At 43.8% G+C, this 16566-nt stretch overlaps 1 protein-coding gene across 6 annotated transcripts; it reads right to left on the bottom strand.

The window, feature by feature from the left end:
* Positions 1–82: 82 nt before the first annotated feature.
* gal3st4 (galactose-3-O-sulfotransferase 4) lies at positions 83–13916 on the bottom strand. Of its 6 annotated transcripts, XM_041069355.1 has the most exons (5): positions 11645–11933; positions 9087–9203; positions 6367–6661; positions 4718–5827; positions 83–4587 (listed from the first exon to the last, which is right to left on the bottom strand). In XM_041069355.1, the coding sequence occupies exons 1-4, from the start codon at positions 11665–11667 to the stop codon at positions 4724–4726; spliced, it is 1539 nt and encodes a 512-aa protein (XP_040925289.1). In that variant the 5' UTR covers positions 11668–11933; the 3' UTR covers positions 83–4587; positions 4718–4723. The 6 variants fall into 6 exon arrangements, with proteins under 6 accessions (XP_040925289.1, XP_055361773.1, XP_055361772.1 ...); XM_055505798.1 differs by lacking the exon at positions 11645–11933 and adding an exon at positions 13677–13916 and having other exon boundaries at positions 83–5827; positions 6367–6658; XM_055505797.1 differs by lacking the exon at positions 11645–11933 and adding an exon at positions 13677–13912 and having other exon boundaries at positions 83–5827.
* Positions 13917–16566: the final 2650 nt, after the last annotated feature.

The raw sequence follows: 16566 nt of genomic DNA, 5'->3' as shown, positions 1-16566 counted from the left end.
TATCTGCTATGTAGATTATTCATGTTCAGGTTGGACATGCAACTATAAACTGCATATCAGTAAATTCAAGGAGACCATGTAGTGATGTTAAAGACAAGTTGCGTTTATTCCATACAAGAAAATAACAACCCAATAGATGCACACAAAGCTCATGAGCTGTTGCAAATTATTGACGGAAACGTTTTTAAAGTCAGATCCAAGTCAAGGTACACTGTTTCCTTCTGAATCCCCTCCACTTCAGTGAAATCTGTAGCAATACTTTGTGCCAGGAACAGAAATGGCAGCTTTTCCAAATGACTTAATGAAAGAAATGGATCATACCAGAACTTCCAGAACGCCCAGCATACATAATACATTACACATTATGTATCACACTATATTTAACATAGAACACATGGAAACGTTCAGACTAGTAATAAGTCACAGTACTGTATCAGTCAAATAATTAAAACCACACTTCCTCGGAAGAACAAAACCAGTATTTGTATGTTTGTAGGTTTAACAGTATGTCAGGAAGACAGGCATGAAAATCAAGCACAGGATTTGTTTAATATTTCTATCACTTTGATACATGTAGGTCAGATGTTTTAACTCTGATACTTTGGCTCAGAGGAAGCTGGTGGAGCAACAATGGATGAAATCAAGATCATGACATCACATGTACAATCATATTTCTGTTCAGTGTGATAAACTATTCCTCTACCACGCCACACAGTCTTAAGTAGGCCATTCAGTACTTTTTGAATCTAGAGCGGCAAAGGTTGCCTTAATTAACAGCTTTTATCATACTATAATAGGCACATCCTTTCTTTTGTGTCCAGTCATTACTAGTCAGTGTCCAGCTCCCTGGGCTGACCACTTCCTGGAAGCCGATAAAGAAACATTTCAACCACATCAAAACAATCAAATAAAAATGAAATACAGTAGTGTCTTTTAATCAAGAGCCAGACCTAGCTTCTAGCCACACATCTCCTGCTGTTATGCTGTATTTTGAGACATCAGCGAGACTGACATGTTCCTCCACTGTGTGAGATACAGACACTGCAGTTTATCTGTAAACAACTCCACAGTCAAATAAGGACCATCACTTTCACCGACTATGAGGCAAAAGCTACTGAGCATGCTCAGTGTGCCCACTGATCTGCCAGCTTGTTAGTTTTTCTGTCGTGCTGTATTTGCAGTGTGTGGGGCAGACATGCTGAGAGGGAGAGACGCAGCTGACACCAACATCATCCTGTCAACTGAAAACGAGGCATCGAGCAGGACAAACACAGCAGTGTAGCTTGCAGTTATCTGCAGCATCAATAATGACTAAACTGAGTCTGGACTATTCCGTTTGTTTATAATATAAGACGTTTAAGGTCCCGCATTTGACCTCCAACACGGTGAAAGTAAGTTGCCCTCATTAGTCTGTGGAGCTGTTTATAGATCAACTGTGTAGTCTGTGTGTGTTTTTTTTAAAGCACCCACTGCACTGTGACGTGAGTCAAGGAATTGGCTGACTGTAAAAAGACACCGTCTGTAGGTTGGTTTGATCCAATCCACCAACAATCCACAGGCCTATTAGTCAAGGAGGTTCCAATGACCCAATACTAATGTTGAGATCAGTCTTTCAAACTACTTTAGACTGTTTCAAAATTTACAGTGCATGACTGAAATATTAAAAGCAATTTAGGTGAAAACCGCGTTACAGCATCGACCCGAATGGCTAGGGCTTGGAAAACTGACCGGCAACCATCTTTTCACTAGATGGAACAGAGGCGGTAGCCAATCAAGCACAATGCAGAGCACCCGATCCCCCCAGAAGGCCCAGAGCTGTAAGGAGACACCGCTAACGCTGGACTGTTTGCTGAATGCAGCCCACTGTTCGGCGGCGGAACTTTTTGTTTGGGTCTGTTCTGGGTCAGATGCTTCATGTAAAATCTTTGAGGCAAACACAATCGAGGCTCCAGTACACTCCGAGCTCGTTCCCAGACCTGCATTCCATACATGCGTGTGAAGATGCCGTGCTTTGGCAGTTTGGCAGGTTAAGAGCGTCTGTAAATGAGAGCTTTATCTCAACAGCCACGGTTCACGGCTGCTTAACAGACGAGCAGTTTGTCAAATTTCTTTTGAACTCTGCTGAAATATTAAAGGGAACATTTTCAGTAAATTATCTTGTTTGATAAACAAGTTATTCGGGAAGTAACTGTTCCGGGAACACTAAATTACCATTTTATTTTAGGCAATGCTCCAATTCACACTGAAGCTGAAGGTGTGTGCATTCCTGACTATCTGGGCGTGTTCCTGATCAGTTGGCAGATGTCCACGGGGAATCCGCCCAGACATGGATCAGGGTACTAGACAGCCTGTGCTGATACTCGGTGGATGTACAGTTCAGATGGGACTTTGTTGAACCAACTGTAGGTCAGGACAAAGTACAATCAAAATACAACAGGGCAAAGACAATGAGTGGAATCAACGTCTTCATCATGGGAACCTGCCTAGACAGTCGGCTGGATGCCTCAGGATTTAATTCTGGTGTTTTTAAACAGTCAGCATAATACTGGTTCTATTTAAACGTCACATGATTTGATGCCACAGGAAGGACTGAGCTGTGCTAAAATGTGAGTGGAGAAAAACCACAACTCACAGATGTCTCGCTTTGAGAGTCAGACGCACTCATGTCTGGTGTCAACACAAATTTCCTGTGCGTCGTCTGCTTTTCTTTCACAGCACCAACACAAGCTAACAAGAGAATGGCTACTCATCAAGACACTTTATTAAACGGTCTGTGTAATGTTTCATAGAAGCAACTTCCGAGGGAACCTACACACATACACTTAAACACGAACCAGCCCATAATAAGGACCTAGTTCCCATCATGTGAAAAACAGAGTGACCTTTACTGAAATTGACTTAATTCTTGTCCAGAGTATCTTTGAATGCACACACCCATAACTAGTGTCCCCACTACAAAGAGATGAACCAACTACTGTGAAACCTCTGCTAATTACAGTGCCATCTGGGCCTCCCCTCACACCTCTAGCGCTGATGTGTGCTCAGAGGTTCATAAAGCACTAGCAGAGCTGCTTGTGACTACACCATAGTGACCCATGTTCCCAAGAAGACGTGCTTTTGCCGTCGACTAAAGGTGCCCATCATACGAGCCTGACTGACGGACGGAGGTGTGCGTTTGGTTAGAACAGTGGTGACTGGAGCCCGTTTACTGTGAACCTTCATGCAGCGTGTTAACGACATACAGTACTGTGCTCACTGTGATGAGGAAGCAGCAGGCTGTGGACAAGCACTGTACCATGCACACAAAGCAGCACTGGGATTAACACAGCTAATGGGAGTGAAGGGTTTCAACTGTCAAAGCGGAAGGACTTCGAGCTTCACCAGCCCGAGACCGCGAGACAACATTCCAGCCATCACGGGTCATTTCACAACTGTACAAAAAAGTCCCATTTCTATTGATTTGGAAGTTAGTGGCTGGGTAAACTCCTGAGCATCACTCAAATATTTTTGGAATGCCAACCATTTCAGCTAGAACGTAGAGAAGCTTTGTTTAGATGTAATGCTACAGGCATTCTGGAATCTCCCAAGTACCTGCTGACTGAGCTAAGAACACTGTCATGCATTCAAAAAAACACATGTACCAGATGGTGGGTCAGTTCCCTTGACATTAGAATATCGTGGAAGGAAGGGATGTGCCAAAATGGTGACATTAAGCAGCCTCAGAGTGGAAGCACAGGCCTCAGATTGGCTTCCCTGTTTTACATTACTAAGACGTTGCTAAAGACGCTGCTCGGGGTAGTGGTTCTAGAAGAGGCCAGCTCTGAGGCTGAGCTAGAAATGCTTCCAAGACGGATCCATGTATCGTATTTCTTTATCTTGGCTAACAAAAAGCAGCAAATGCTGACTTTACAAACCATCAGCAAGAGATAATAAAGAAACTACTGTAGTGCTGTAAACACACTCTAACCCTAGCTTGTGTTTTACTCACTTCAAGCCAGAACATTTCTGAAAGATACCCAGTGATCTCTGAAACTATCACTTCTTAAATACAAGTAAGTTCAGATAGATGAAAAAACACTGTAATTTATATACAATGTAAATAGCAATTTAAAGTAACATCAACAAATGAATGTATGATGAACAATAAATGTTTTTGTACACTTTTTGTAACCGTTACGTTTCTATTGACTGTCAATTTTTTTGTTGAGAAACTTTGGCCTACAGGCTCCTTTTTAGATGCAATGGTTTTCGATCTAGAGTTTCTTCCCTCTAGAAATACCAGTATACGCGTTCAGAGATCACCAGGTGTTGTTCTGCTAAACTCTCAAAACCACGTAAAAGGTGCTGCATGACAGGCACAAACTTGCAAAACTTCAAGCACGTCCATGGCTGGAAAGTTCACCGTGAAAAATCAGAACCTTTCAATGTATAAAGATCGGACAGAACAAGTGATCTTGTGACGGCTGTCACTTTGGACAGCATGACAAAGACCGGTCGATGCTTTCAGACGATAGAATTCAAAAGCCTTGTTCATCTTGTTACTGAAGCCATCGAATCAGGTCCTTCGAGGTCAAAGGTCAGATCCAGCTTTTAGGAAATAGGCCAAAAGACCAAAAAGTGGAAGTGCAAAGGAAAAGTGTAAACTGCACTTGGCTCAGTATTTACTTTGTCCATTTGTTCAAAGACTAAAGGTACCATGTTTAGGAAGTACACTCACCTCAGACTATCTCAACCTTCCTTTATGTTTTCCTTGCGTCAAAGTCTGGTTGCTCCTCATTAAACGACTTCCATCCCAGTCTCTCTCTCCCTCCTCAACCGTCCTTCCTCCAGGTTCTCCACCCACAAGCCTGTCTCCTGTCCTGGACAAGTCTTGTCTCAACAAAGACCCACCGGCTGCGACTATTAGTCCCTGGTTCTGTTGTCCTGGCTGAGCGTGAATCACTGTAGCTCTTGGAAACTGTTTTGCATCCAGCAGATCTTTGTATTGGATCTCAGGCCTAATCATCCGCAGACAAGCTGTCCTGGTGGCGTTGTCTAACCCTGGTTGGAGCTCGTAGCCAAGAATTTTAACTAACCCACTCTGGAATGGTCGGATGTTTTTGTCTCGAATTCGGTGAGACTCCACAGGTTTCCCGCCATCCCGGAGACAAACCTGGGCCAGAACTTCCCGCCTCGTCCTAAGAAGAGCTACTTCCTGCTCCATCAGGGTGTGACCGAACCTGTTAATCTCCTCCCAGAAGGACCTGTTGAAGGCTTTGTATAGGTGCCAGTCTAAAGCGTTCCATTGCCGGAGCTTCTCCCGCTGTTCCTCCGTTAATGACAGATTGGGAGCTGTCTTGGCTTGGGAATGTCCAGCTCTGACACTGACACCAGCTGCTGCAGCAGCTTTGTTTACCCAGCTCCCACTCAGCCCTCCAATGCTGCTGGGCTTCTGCTGCCGAGCGTTGAGGCTAAATGACACGACGGCATCCAGCGGCCAGCAAAGGGCGTGTCTCAGCAGGATCATGGACTGGTCAAAGTACTCAGACACCAGAATCAGTTTGAAGGTACGACGGATCATGTCCTCGCCATGCTGAGCCAGCGGAATAGAGTAGTTAGCATTGTGGTCCATACCAAAGTCATACCACAGCAGGTTGCGGGCGTAGTGGTTGTTGCGGAGACGGGGGTCATAATATTTCTTGGGGTCATCGGCAAAGTCGCCCAAGCTTTTTGCTTTTCGAAAGGCAGGCGCTACTTCTTTGTAATAGGCAAAGGATGATTCAGTCAGAGCCACTGGGTCTCTGACGATGGAAAAGTAGAACGTGTCTGCTGGCATGACCTTCTCCACCTGACAAAGAGAGAAGATAATGGTTGTTACAATGCCAGTTCTTTCTTTGAAAGAATGTTCACCAACCAGTCAACACCTTTAATAAATGGTAAAGGTATTTCCAGCAATTGTTACAGGTGTATGTTTACTGCAGCAGAGCTTCAAAGTGAGAAGAGTTGTGTGTTTTTGAGACCAGGAGTAGAACCTTAAGCTTCCTCATAGTCCTGGGTCGCAGTGGGAATCCTCTAATGTCAATATACTAAATACAGTATTGAAATCTGAAAACAAGATAAGTGAAAAGCTGAAGGGAAAGTAACTAAATGCTGGAGCAGCCTTGGCTCTGTAAAACAAGCTAGTTGGGAAAGCTTAGCAGCTCATGTGAGGAGAAACAATTTACTGTGTGTGAGCAATGTCACCTCATGTTGCCAAGTATCAGATTGTGTTTTTGCACTTCACAGTCTTATTTTATTACAGTGAACCAGGAATATGGAGAACTGCCAGACAACATGCTGCAATCTGAACACACTCGTCTTTCTTCTGTTCTCTTCTGTACAACTTACCTCGGGTTTGTTGAATCTCATGTGGTTGCCCATGATATGGAAGTCTGCGACTCTCGGGCCGCGGTAGCCTTTAACCCTGTGAGCGTTGAAGGGCAGTGGATACCCCAGCTGGTAACCCATAGGCAGGGCAAACATGAGATTACGCTCCTCCCCAAAGCGGTACAGCATGTTAAGCACGGTGCTGCTGGCCGTCTTGTGGGTCTTGAGGAACATGATGTGGGTGTGGGGCTGGCAGGGGCCAAGGGAGGGTCCCTGGGCGTCAGGGGATGAGAAGATGGAACGAGGCTGGACACTGCTGCAGGAAAGGTTGAAGAAAGGGAGGAAGCACATAAACAAAAGCTCAAATCTCAAACATAAAATCCTGCATGTTGGTGAAGACCAACCTAAAGAAGCTTCCTGTATGAGCAAAACATTGTTAGATTAAATGCTCTCAGATGTTGCTTTAATTACTGCTCAGCCAAAATGTTACAGCTGCTGTAAAGCACTTCTGGGTTTTCTATGTTCTGGTCTATTTTGAATATTTTGGATAGAAGCTATTGTGCTGCAATAGCTGCATGTACGGTAGATGAGGTGGCTGTTTATTACAATGTGGCCTAAGCTGTTGTTTTGCCAGGAACCTAGACAGATTGGTGGTGACAAACATCATAAATTAGTCTGTAGATGGTAACTAATAAGCATCGTCTCATATTACATATTTATTACATATCACCATCTTGACATCCTTATAATTCATCCATTAAGTGTTTACAAGTTGGCATCTTTTTTATCAGAACCTTTTATAGAGGTTTATATAAACTAACCTTTTGTCAGGACAGTACTGACAATAAACCTATGATTGTTCTGATATGATGATAACACACTAACTATCAGTTAGAGGATAGCGTAGATTAGTACTTGTTATTCTGGCTGTAAATAACACCACACTAGAAAAAAGGTATCTGGCTGCAACCTAAACCGTCCCCAGGGTCCTTGGAGCCAGATGTTGAGAGAACACAGTGAATGAATTAAAGGAGAGCAGAGGCCTCCTGTTTCCACAAGCACAGGGAGTGAAGAGTTAAGGGAACAAAAACGGGAAAATGTAGGACAGGGAGTGAAGACGTTTCACCACAGTTTTGTAAATCTACTCTAAGACTCTCTCAGTTAATAAACTACAGGTACTATTACATTAGTATACCACATAGTACCACATGTAATATCCTTTCAATAATATGAAAGGATAATAAGGAGGAATCCTGAATTTCTCTTTGGTGGTTTATAAAGTTTACATTATCATATTTAATAGTTCTAGAATTAAGCTGCACACAAATGGCAGGAACTTTAAAACGTATATTGGATTATTAAAAAAATACTGTTATCATATTGGTTTCCTGTTGTATATGAAATTACTGATAGTTGAAAATAACACATGGGCCAAAAAACTCAGCAAAACACATTATTTCATTATTGCTGTGTGTTTAGACTGTCAGAGCTAAAATCTGTGCAAGTCACACTATATTGCTAAAAGTATTCGGAATCAGGTGTTTCCTATCACTTTCATGGCCACAGATGTATAAAAGCACCTAGGCATGCAGACTGTTTTGACAAACATTTTGGAAAGAATGTGTCGCTCTCAGCTCAGTGAATTCTAGGGTGGAACTGTGATAGGATGCCACCTGTGCAACAAATCCAGTCATGAAATGTCCTTGCTCCTAAATATTCCACTGTGAGCTGTATTATAAGAACGTGGAAGCATATGGGAACGTCAGTAATTCAGCAAACGAGGGGTTCTCTGGAGTGATCAATCGCACTTTTCAGTCTCACTGATCTGTTTCTCTATTTTTCTGTATTTTTACTTGCTGCTGTATTTTGTTCTGATGAAATTTCCCCATTGTGGGACTATTAAAGGTTTTCTTATCTGTCCAACTGATGGACGAATCTGGGTTTGACCAGGAGAACGGTACTTGTCTGACTGCATTGTGCCAAGTGTAAAGTTTGGTGAAGGGGGTGTATGGTGTGCAGTGCTTCTCAGGACCTGGGCTTGGCCCCTTTGTTCCAGTAAAAGGAACTCTAAATGTGCCAGCATACCAAGACATTTTGGACAATTCCATGCTGACCCCTTCCTCCTCCAACATGATTGTGCACCAGTGCACAAAGCAATGTGTAAAGACATGGATGGCAGCGTCTGGTGTGGATGAACTTGACTGGCCTGCACAGCCAGCCTGGCCTCAACTGGATAGAACACCTTTGGGATGAATTAGAGCGGAGACTGAGAGCCAGGCCTTCTCGTCTAAAATCATTTTGGGACCTCACAAATGCGTTTTTGGATCAATGGTTCCTAACCCTATGGTTTAGGAATGGGATGTCACTTAAGTTCATATGCGAGTCAAGGCAGGTGAGCGAATACTTCTGGCAATATAGTGTATTTTTGTAATAATCTCCTTTAATTACCATCCTTGTGTCTCTTAAGCTCGAGGCTAAATGCCATGTTGTTCTTGTTCATTTCATTAGCTAGCGTTCAAGCAGCCATGAGCTAATCTGATCTAAATGTGTCAACCTCTCAAGAGAAATGTGACTTTTTATATTCAACCAAAAACTGCCCCTGTGACTCAATAAGCTGAAGTTAAGATAAGAATAAACATCAATCAACTGGGATGCAACCTTTCTGAAAATTGTGCTGCAATGAAAACTTAAAATGGAATGATGAACCAACATTAAAATTGAACCAGAATGTAATGAAATACCTCTTGCTGAAGATGACCCCCAGCAGCTGGCTGGCAAAGGCAATAGCCACGAAGAGCAGCAGCGCTTTCCACATCCACACAGGACCCAGCCGGCCACACACCAGCCATCGTAACATCCTGGGGGAAGTGCGTGATGAGAGAAGGGAGTGGGTGGGTGGAGGAGGAGGTGGAGGTGGGTCCGTGCAAAGACGAGGTCAGAGAAAGGAAGCGAAGGTAGCACGAACATGGTGGGTCAAGTAGGACGTTGGAGTGGAGCGAGCAGGGTCAAGGGTGAGGCCAAGGAGCAGCAGAATGGGGGTCAGGGGGGTCAGAGATGATGTCATAAACAGACGAGAGGAGCATGGGAGAGACGAGTGGGTGTGGAGGAGGAGGGGGGATGACAAGAGGGACAGAGAGTGGGAGAAATCTGGGTGAGTCATGAAACAAACATGACTAATGCATCATCATCATCACCATCACAAGGGGGACTCAACAGGACCTGCTACATTCCATTAGTACTGCTCAGCTTTTCTTCATATTTCTGGCATGTCTTCATCTTTCCTCTTTAAGGTTTGTAGCTGATAAAATATAAATTACACAGGATGAAATCTGGTGATGTAACCCAGCACAACGTCCCCCAAATCATTCCCAAACGTCAACAGCGGCATGTTGGTGGTCTGACATTATCACAGCAGTGGCTGAGACATTTCACGTCACCGAAGGAAGGAAAAGCTTATTTTTAACAGGATGATGTAAACTAGCAGTGCTCCTTTCACTAGTGTGGGGATGCGCTACGACAGCGCGGGGCAGTACAGCAGCAAAGGGAGGAGATAATGGCCCAGTCGGAGCCGTGCTCCACAAACACTTGCATGCTGCAAAGGCTTCAGGCTGGAGTCTGATGAGGAGGCGAGCGTGAGGAGAGGCCCCGGTAGAAAACCGAACAGATCATAATATGTTTATACCACATCTGACCTGGCTTCACTCAACACGCTCGTGAACACAGACAAAACAGCCAAGCTCCTGATGTAACAACTGGGGGAACCTCCTTTAGCAGAAAACAACAAGCTCCTATCTGTGGATCGGTGGTGGTCGGCCCTGCTCTGTGCCCGCTGCTGCTTCTCTGGATCAGGTGAGTTCAGACAGTCAGACTGTGTAGGAGCAGGAACGGCAGCAAACCAAACAGGGCAGAGGCCTTGAAGGACCAGCGTTCGCTGCCCTGCGTTAGGTACACTATGGAAACATTTCAACCTTTTTTAACACAACCTACAAACCGTTGGCTGTAGAGGCGTCTGAGGAATGCCAGATCTCACTCGGCTCACTCAGGCAGACGGATGTTGTAAATGCTGTTAACCAGCCCCGGTAATTCCATTAAGCCTGTATCTGTTAGTCTACAGTGGCATACGTTAGGTCTCGTATTAGCAGCTGAAAACCAAAAACATTTCCTCTTACTCTAGATTTTATGAAACACTGTAAGTAAAAGATAAGGATAACTTAGAGGTTTGACGTGATGATTAATAACGTGTTGCCTCCTCCTCCTCAAGCTGCTCCTACACGGGCACAGCTTAGCTGGTTTGAGCTGTGGTGACAGTGCTGGTGACACTGTTGCAAATAAAAAAAACACATCTGACTGCTTCTTCCCTAGAAAATATACACTGCAGATTTGATTTGAATTGTACAGTAGGCCATAACCACATAGTCCAGTTAGGGGCCAACACAGGTTACGCCATAGTCCTGACTTCTCCTTCTGTGACCCTGTCCAAATCACCCAAAGCAGCTCCAGACCATCACATGACTCCCACCGGACTTGATGCCTCACGCTCAGAACAAAACATGCTTATTGGGTCCATAACACATGTTTAACAGTTTATTAGTCAGCTGATGTGACCCATGTAGCGTTTATACAATGATCTGATCGGTTTTACATAATGGACATGGTTTTGTTTTAGTCAAACTAAGCACCGACTTATCATTAAAGAATGATAGCTGTGATGATAATCAGTATTTGTATATTTTTAAAATGTCTATATGTATTTAGATACATTTATAACAGTGAAGACGAATCGTTGAATAGTGAATAGTTAACGTCCTTTTAACGTCCACGAATTCCCTCAGAATAATCAGTTAATATGACATTTATATGGCAGAAAACCAGTGCGAAACATGAGATAAAGGTGGAGCGTGGTGTGATGGGGAGGACATGTCTAAACCCCAGTAATCACTGATCTCAGGGCTGAAGCCGAGGATCGCTCACGTATTAACATTCAATCCGAGCGGATCCTAAAAGAGGAATGAGCGGTGCCTCCACCCCTCAGACTCCAGTACAACACAAAGAAGCTTTATGCGTATTGAACACACGCACACAAGACGCCCGCGCACACGCGCGAGAATTGGACCGGTGCTCGCAGCTGGACGGAATATATGTGGAACGGAGGAAAGGCCACTGAGCCCCACCAGCACCCACACGTCCGCCGCTCCCCCTGCAGGACCACAGCCCAGCGCTCCGATGCTCGCATCCAGCCGGGGTTCGGCTGAAGCTGCGGCGACGCGACCGAGCGCTCCCCGCAGCGAGCTCGCGTTACCTGGCTCTCCGTCTGAAAAGCATAGCTGCGTCCCCGGGCCGGTATCTGTAACGGTGATATTGTGCAGCTGCAGAAAACTCGGAGCATCTCGAAGGCTTCTGCGGCAACGGACCCGTCGCCGGTAGAAATCAGGCCATGGATCCGGAGCGGCTCCGCTGGCCGAAACGGACCCTGGATCGGTCTGTGCGGTTCCGACGGTTTACTTGGTCCTGACCGAGTCCTTGGCCAATTTATTTTTCCAGCGTCCGTTCTGCTTGGGACCAAGGCACGGACTGATAGTGCTGAATGAACAAAGACCTAATGTGGAGCATTTCCGGTCGCTTACAAAATAAAAGCGCGTTGACGCGGATGGAGCGTTTCAATACAACTATAAAACTATGATTACTGGGTACTCTTCAGACAGTGATGAACAGTACAATAATATAAAGGGATGGTGACATGTTGCCATGTGGTCCAATTGCAATAAACAATTAATGCTATTGTATGATAAACAGAAATAAAGAGCCTCAAACAAAATGTATGTTTTGTGTGTGTGTGTGTGTGTGTGTGTGTGTGTGTGTGTGTGTGTGTGTGTGTGTGTGTGTGTGTGTGAATGTATATATTAAAGTTCACGGTTGCTGTGTGACATTAGTGTAATATGAACAAGTTCTCTGTGCTTTTATGTGAAGGTGAGCAGGTGTGTTTCCTGTGACCTACTTAACTTCTGACAGCTTGACAAATTGGGTTGTAGAGTGTGACGTCAGTCTGACGACGCTGACCGAAATGCAGAAATAAATGCAATAATGGAAAATGCAGTTGTGGATTTTTCTTGTCATCATCTTCCCTTTTGTGTATAATTAAATGCTTTGTGGCAGTAGATGCTGCCATAAACATACTTTAGTTATTAAAGTAACTCTAAAAAAGCCAAAAATAACAGTGCATCTGTAGGTTAGTGCAAAACAAATGCCACTAAGCTAGAGCTACCATTGAGCCTGCAGTGGTGTGAGGCTCTTTTCAACAATCTGTTAAATACTTAAAACCTACAAGAATAAGTATAGTATGTGTGTACTGTAGGTGTTTCCAAACACCTTCTTTCCAGTGTGCTGTGGATAAATATTATATTTTTTCAGCATAAATTAAACACAAGCTTTGCAAACCTCTGCAACTACCTGTGAATGTGTTCAGTCAGAACATAATATCATGCTGACCCAAGATGAGAGGAATACAAGCAATAGTCAGATGTACTGTATTAATGGTTGCATTATATTGTACTATTATTCAATCATTTAATACTGTGACAGTGTTTGAGTAGAGCTTAAGGGGGTTTCAAATAAAATGTCATACTTTCTTCAGTATTAAATAATCTTTAGTATTAATATATAGAGGTGTTTCCTGCTCTACTTTATAGTGTAGGTGTGTACATGAGTTGCTTGATTAATACTGTGAGGAAAGTGAAGTTAACACCCTAGATAATGTCATATTGAGATTATAAAAAGCAGTTTCTGGAGAAATGATCATTTATCATAACACACAGCCGTGACCCTGCTCCTCCTGTGTTAGGCAAGTTTGCCTTGGTACAAAATATTTCTTCTCTTACTTAATCCAGAGTCTCAAGCTCCAGAGGTTTCCACTCAATCCACACTTCACTCCACAGAGACTATGATTCGGAAAAATGATCTAATTGATGGTTTTGCTTCCCTGGTTGGTGTTGAACAGCAAACCATACATCAGATTCATATCAAGATCATTCAAATAGCACAATTATCTTGTTAACTGTTTAAATTCCTAATCATGGAGTTACATCACCACCAATAAAAAGGTGTCACTTTATCCAAGGCAACGCTAGATTTAACAGTTAACAAGAAGGACCAGGAACAACATCTCCCCATAGAAGTAATGGAGGAGTCCACAAATAAGCCTGCTCCAGCAAAGAGCAAGAGACATGACACAGCAAAGACTACATTCCAACGTCAACCAGACTTTATCCTGGGGGGGTTGGATTACCTGAATGGGGGTCAGGGGTCACCAGGGGTCAAGAGGGAAGGTCACTCACCTTGAGACCAGTGAAGTCTGTAGAAGTGTAGACAATGAAAAGTTTTGCTGGTTTTAATTCAGCCACGTTGACCGAATTTCTTTCTGGTCTGCCTCCATTTCCTTACACACACACACACACACACTGCTGGTTTAAAGCTTCAACACCTGAGAGCTCGCCACGCAGCCGAACTCAACAAACTGGTTTAAACCCAGAAAAAGATAAAGTCCTTCAAGGGCAAAGTGAGCAAATGTTACTTTAGCTTAAAACAAAGCAGCGTAACCAGCGCTGATTCAGAATCAGTGTGCGCTGCAGGCTTTAAATTTAGACGTAAAGCCTCTTATCTATTAACTGGTGCCTTTGTTAAGGAGACAGCACCAGCTGCTCCTGAGCTGTCTCCTCCTTCTTCTTCCCCTCCTCCATATGGTTCAGTCAATAGCACTGGAGCATGTGGTAGCCAGACACAGCTTTCTACCTACTGTAGCAAAGGGATTGGGCAACAGTCAGAAAGGCACAATTCCCTCTGGGTGTGAATATTTGCTGGTAGTGGACGTTCCCAGATCCACAGGAGCTGGAATGAGACCTGAAGCACAAGCACATTGACTTGAAATATACTATACATTCAGGAATGTGCTACAGTGGCGGCAGAAGAGGTTCTTGTTCTTGTTAAAACAGTAAAAACAGCTGAACATACTGTAACAATCTGCTATTCAATCTGCTGGATCGTGAAGATGTGTGACAAAGAATCGCCTTATTAAACCACCTTAATGACAAGATGAACGTCAAACATTGTACAGTACTGTGACCGTCCATGTCCATGTTATTACCGTTTAGCGCTTTATTATTGGTAGCTTTGTCTTGTAACACTGACTGGCCTCTGACAGTTTATTTTGTGTTAAAGGCTGCCAACAGATAACAAGAGGTCAGAGAAGAGAGCAGACAACCAGAGACCCAGAACCCCTGCAGCACATACTGTTTCTGTTGTTGTGCTCTGACATGAGCTGCTTTTCATTGTCTGACTACGTGTTGACGGGAAGTGGGAGAGGAAGTACTTGTGTCACACATGCACAAGTCAGGCCGCAGACAGTCAAAAGCCACAAGGACATGTCATGGGCTGCTAAATTTGCAGATGTTTGTCTTGGTTATCAATGCTACTGCCATCTGGCACTATCACTTCATACGCTAGAGGAAATCAAGGACACCTGACTCTGAGCTATAGGTTGGGTGTCACATCCACGCAGAGCCCAGCCTGTGTTTGCGTTGGTACAGACAGTCCCCACACGCTGTTCAACACACTCCAGCCCTCCTTTAGTAGCAGCCACCTGGGTGATGCTCTGTCCCACCAGGTTGTTAGATCACATGTCAATACTGGATTACATCACAAAATTAGTGTTGCACTCTCAAACAGCTGTACGTCATAGGTCATAAATAATAAATAATATTTAAAAGAAAATGTTTGCTATGTTCCTAAAGCGATTGAGACTGAATCCAGTTGCTTGAACCCCATTAAAAAAAGCTTGATTTAATTTCTGGCGTTCAGTTAGTTCAATTCAGGATTTATCTGTCTACAAATAAATGTTTCCACATAATGAGGCCGCTCGTCCTTGTTTCCATGCCGATACCTCACTCATTGGGACCACTCACACTTTGAATGACAGCTTTAGCTGCAGCCTGAAAGAAGCTTACGTTATAGAACATATTCTTAGCAGCATACTTTATATAAATACAGCTCACATACAGTAACACATGTGCAGGTGGCCCTTGTCTGTAATCAGACACGTTTGACGTGTAGAGTTACTGATGCTTGATCAGATTCATTTATGCAGGTCTAACTAAAACAAGTCCATCTGCCATTAAACAGTGTCAGGAATCCTGTCTGGCTTTGCTCATTTCCTGTCTTATTTTGTTAAGTTCCTGTTATCTTCCTGCCTGTCAGCTTCACGTCGTTTTTGTGTGCAATCACTTACTCATTTAGTCCAGCACCACCACTTACATTGCTTATTGCCAGATTGTTTGTCTGCGCACCTTGCTGTTCAGCCTTAGAGCATTTCTCAGTCCTTGAGTCCTTGGATTCGATCTTGTGCCTGTTTTTTGACCTTGCCTATTGCTTAGTCCTCGCCGGTTCTGTTGTTGAAGTCCGGATCCCTGACAATCCTGTAAATAAAGACTCATTTAATAACTCATTTAATCTTAGTCGATGAGCCCCGACTTTTGTTTCATTACGAAGTGTGACTTTGTGTTTTTCAGTAAGGAGGAGATTTTGATACATTGAATTTTTGGTTCTTTGTTTGCTTGGATGTCCTGTACCCTTGTCCTTTGTCCTTCCCTTACTTCTCGTTCGTGTTGAGTCTAGATTTAGTCTGTAGAGAACAGAGTCGTTTAGTCTAGTTTCCATAGTTGTCCTGTGTCTCTGTCTGATAAGAAAATGATAAAGCAGTTACCTTGTGTTTACCGGTCCGGTCGTTGCATTTGGGTTCTTCCCCTTTTCCCCGAGTCCTGGCCAGCGTGGACGGCCAGAAGAGAAGTACCAGGATTTCCTGGTGCAGGGTTCCAGAGCAACAGGCTTAGTCCAGGTCCCGGCAGTGTGCTGCACTTTAATAGTGCATGATGGAGTGTGCGCCTTGGCTGCAGGAGCCCACATTTCTGCTCGCCGTGAACGGGTGCGTCCCAAGCATTAGAGCATCAGATTCCTCCACTCTGTACAAGCGCTTAGCTTGTCGCCCCTCCACTTACATATACATGTGTCTATGCTTTCTAAAACAATCTATTGTAACTAGTTTGAAGGAATAAGAAAATTATTTAACATATTACTTTTTCAGATGTTTGGGCTGTGTGTTTTGAAAATGAGCCAAACTAATGGAGAAAAACTGGATCAAAAACCCAATTTGTTTATTTACTTTTACTACTTTAC

Source organism: Betta splendens, chromosome 2 (assembly GCF_900634795.4).
Source record: "Betta splendens chromosome 2, fBetSpl5.4, whole genome shotgun sequence".
NCBI classification, from domain to species: domain Eukaryota; kingdom Metazoa; phylum Chordata; class Actinopteri; order Anabantiformes; family Osphronemidae; genus Betta; species Betta splendens.
The sequence above is the reverse complement of the archived record's forward strand: the minus strand, read 5'-3'. Positions and strand labels throughout refer to the sequence as shown.

Coding starts and splice junctions, on each gene's coding strand:
- gal3st4 (XM_029140545.1), bottom strand. CDS start 11,667: ATGCTTTTCAGACGGAGAGCCAG. Junction 9,204..11,644: donor CTTTTCAGACGGAGAGCCAG/GTAACGCGAGCT, acceptor CACTTCCCCCAG/GATGTTACGATGGCTGGTGT. Junction 6,662..9,086: donor GGGGTCATCTTCAGCAAGAG/GTATTTCATTAC, acceptor CCTTTCCTGCAG/CAGTGTCCAGCCTCGTTCCA.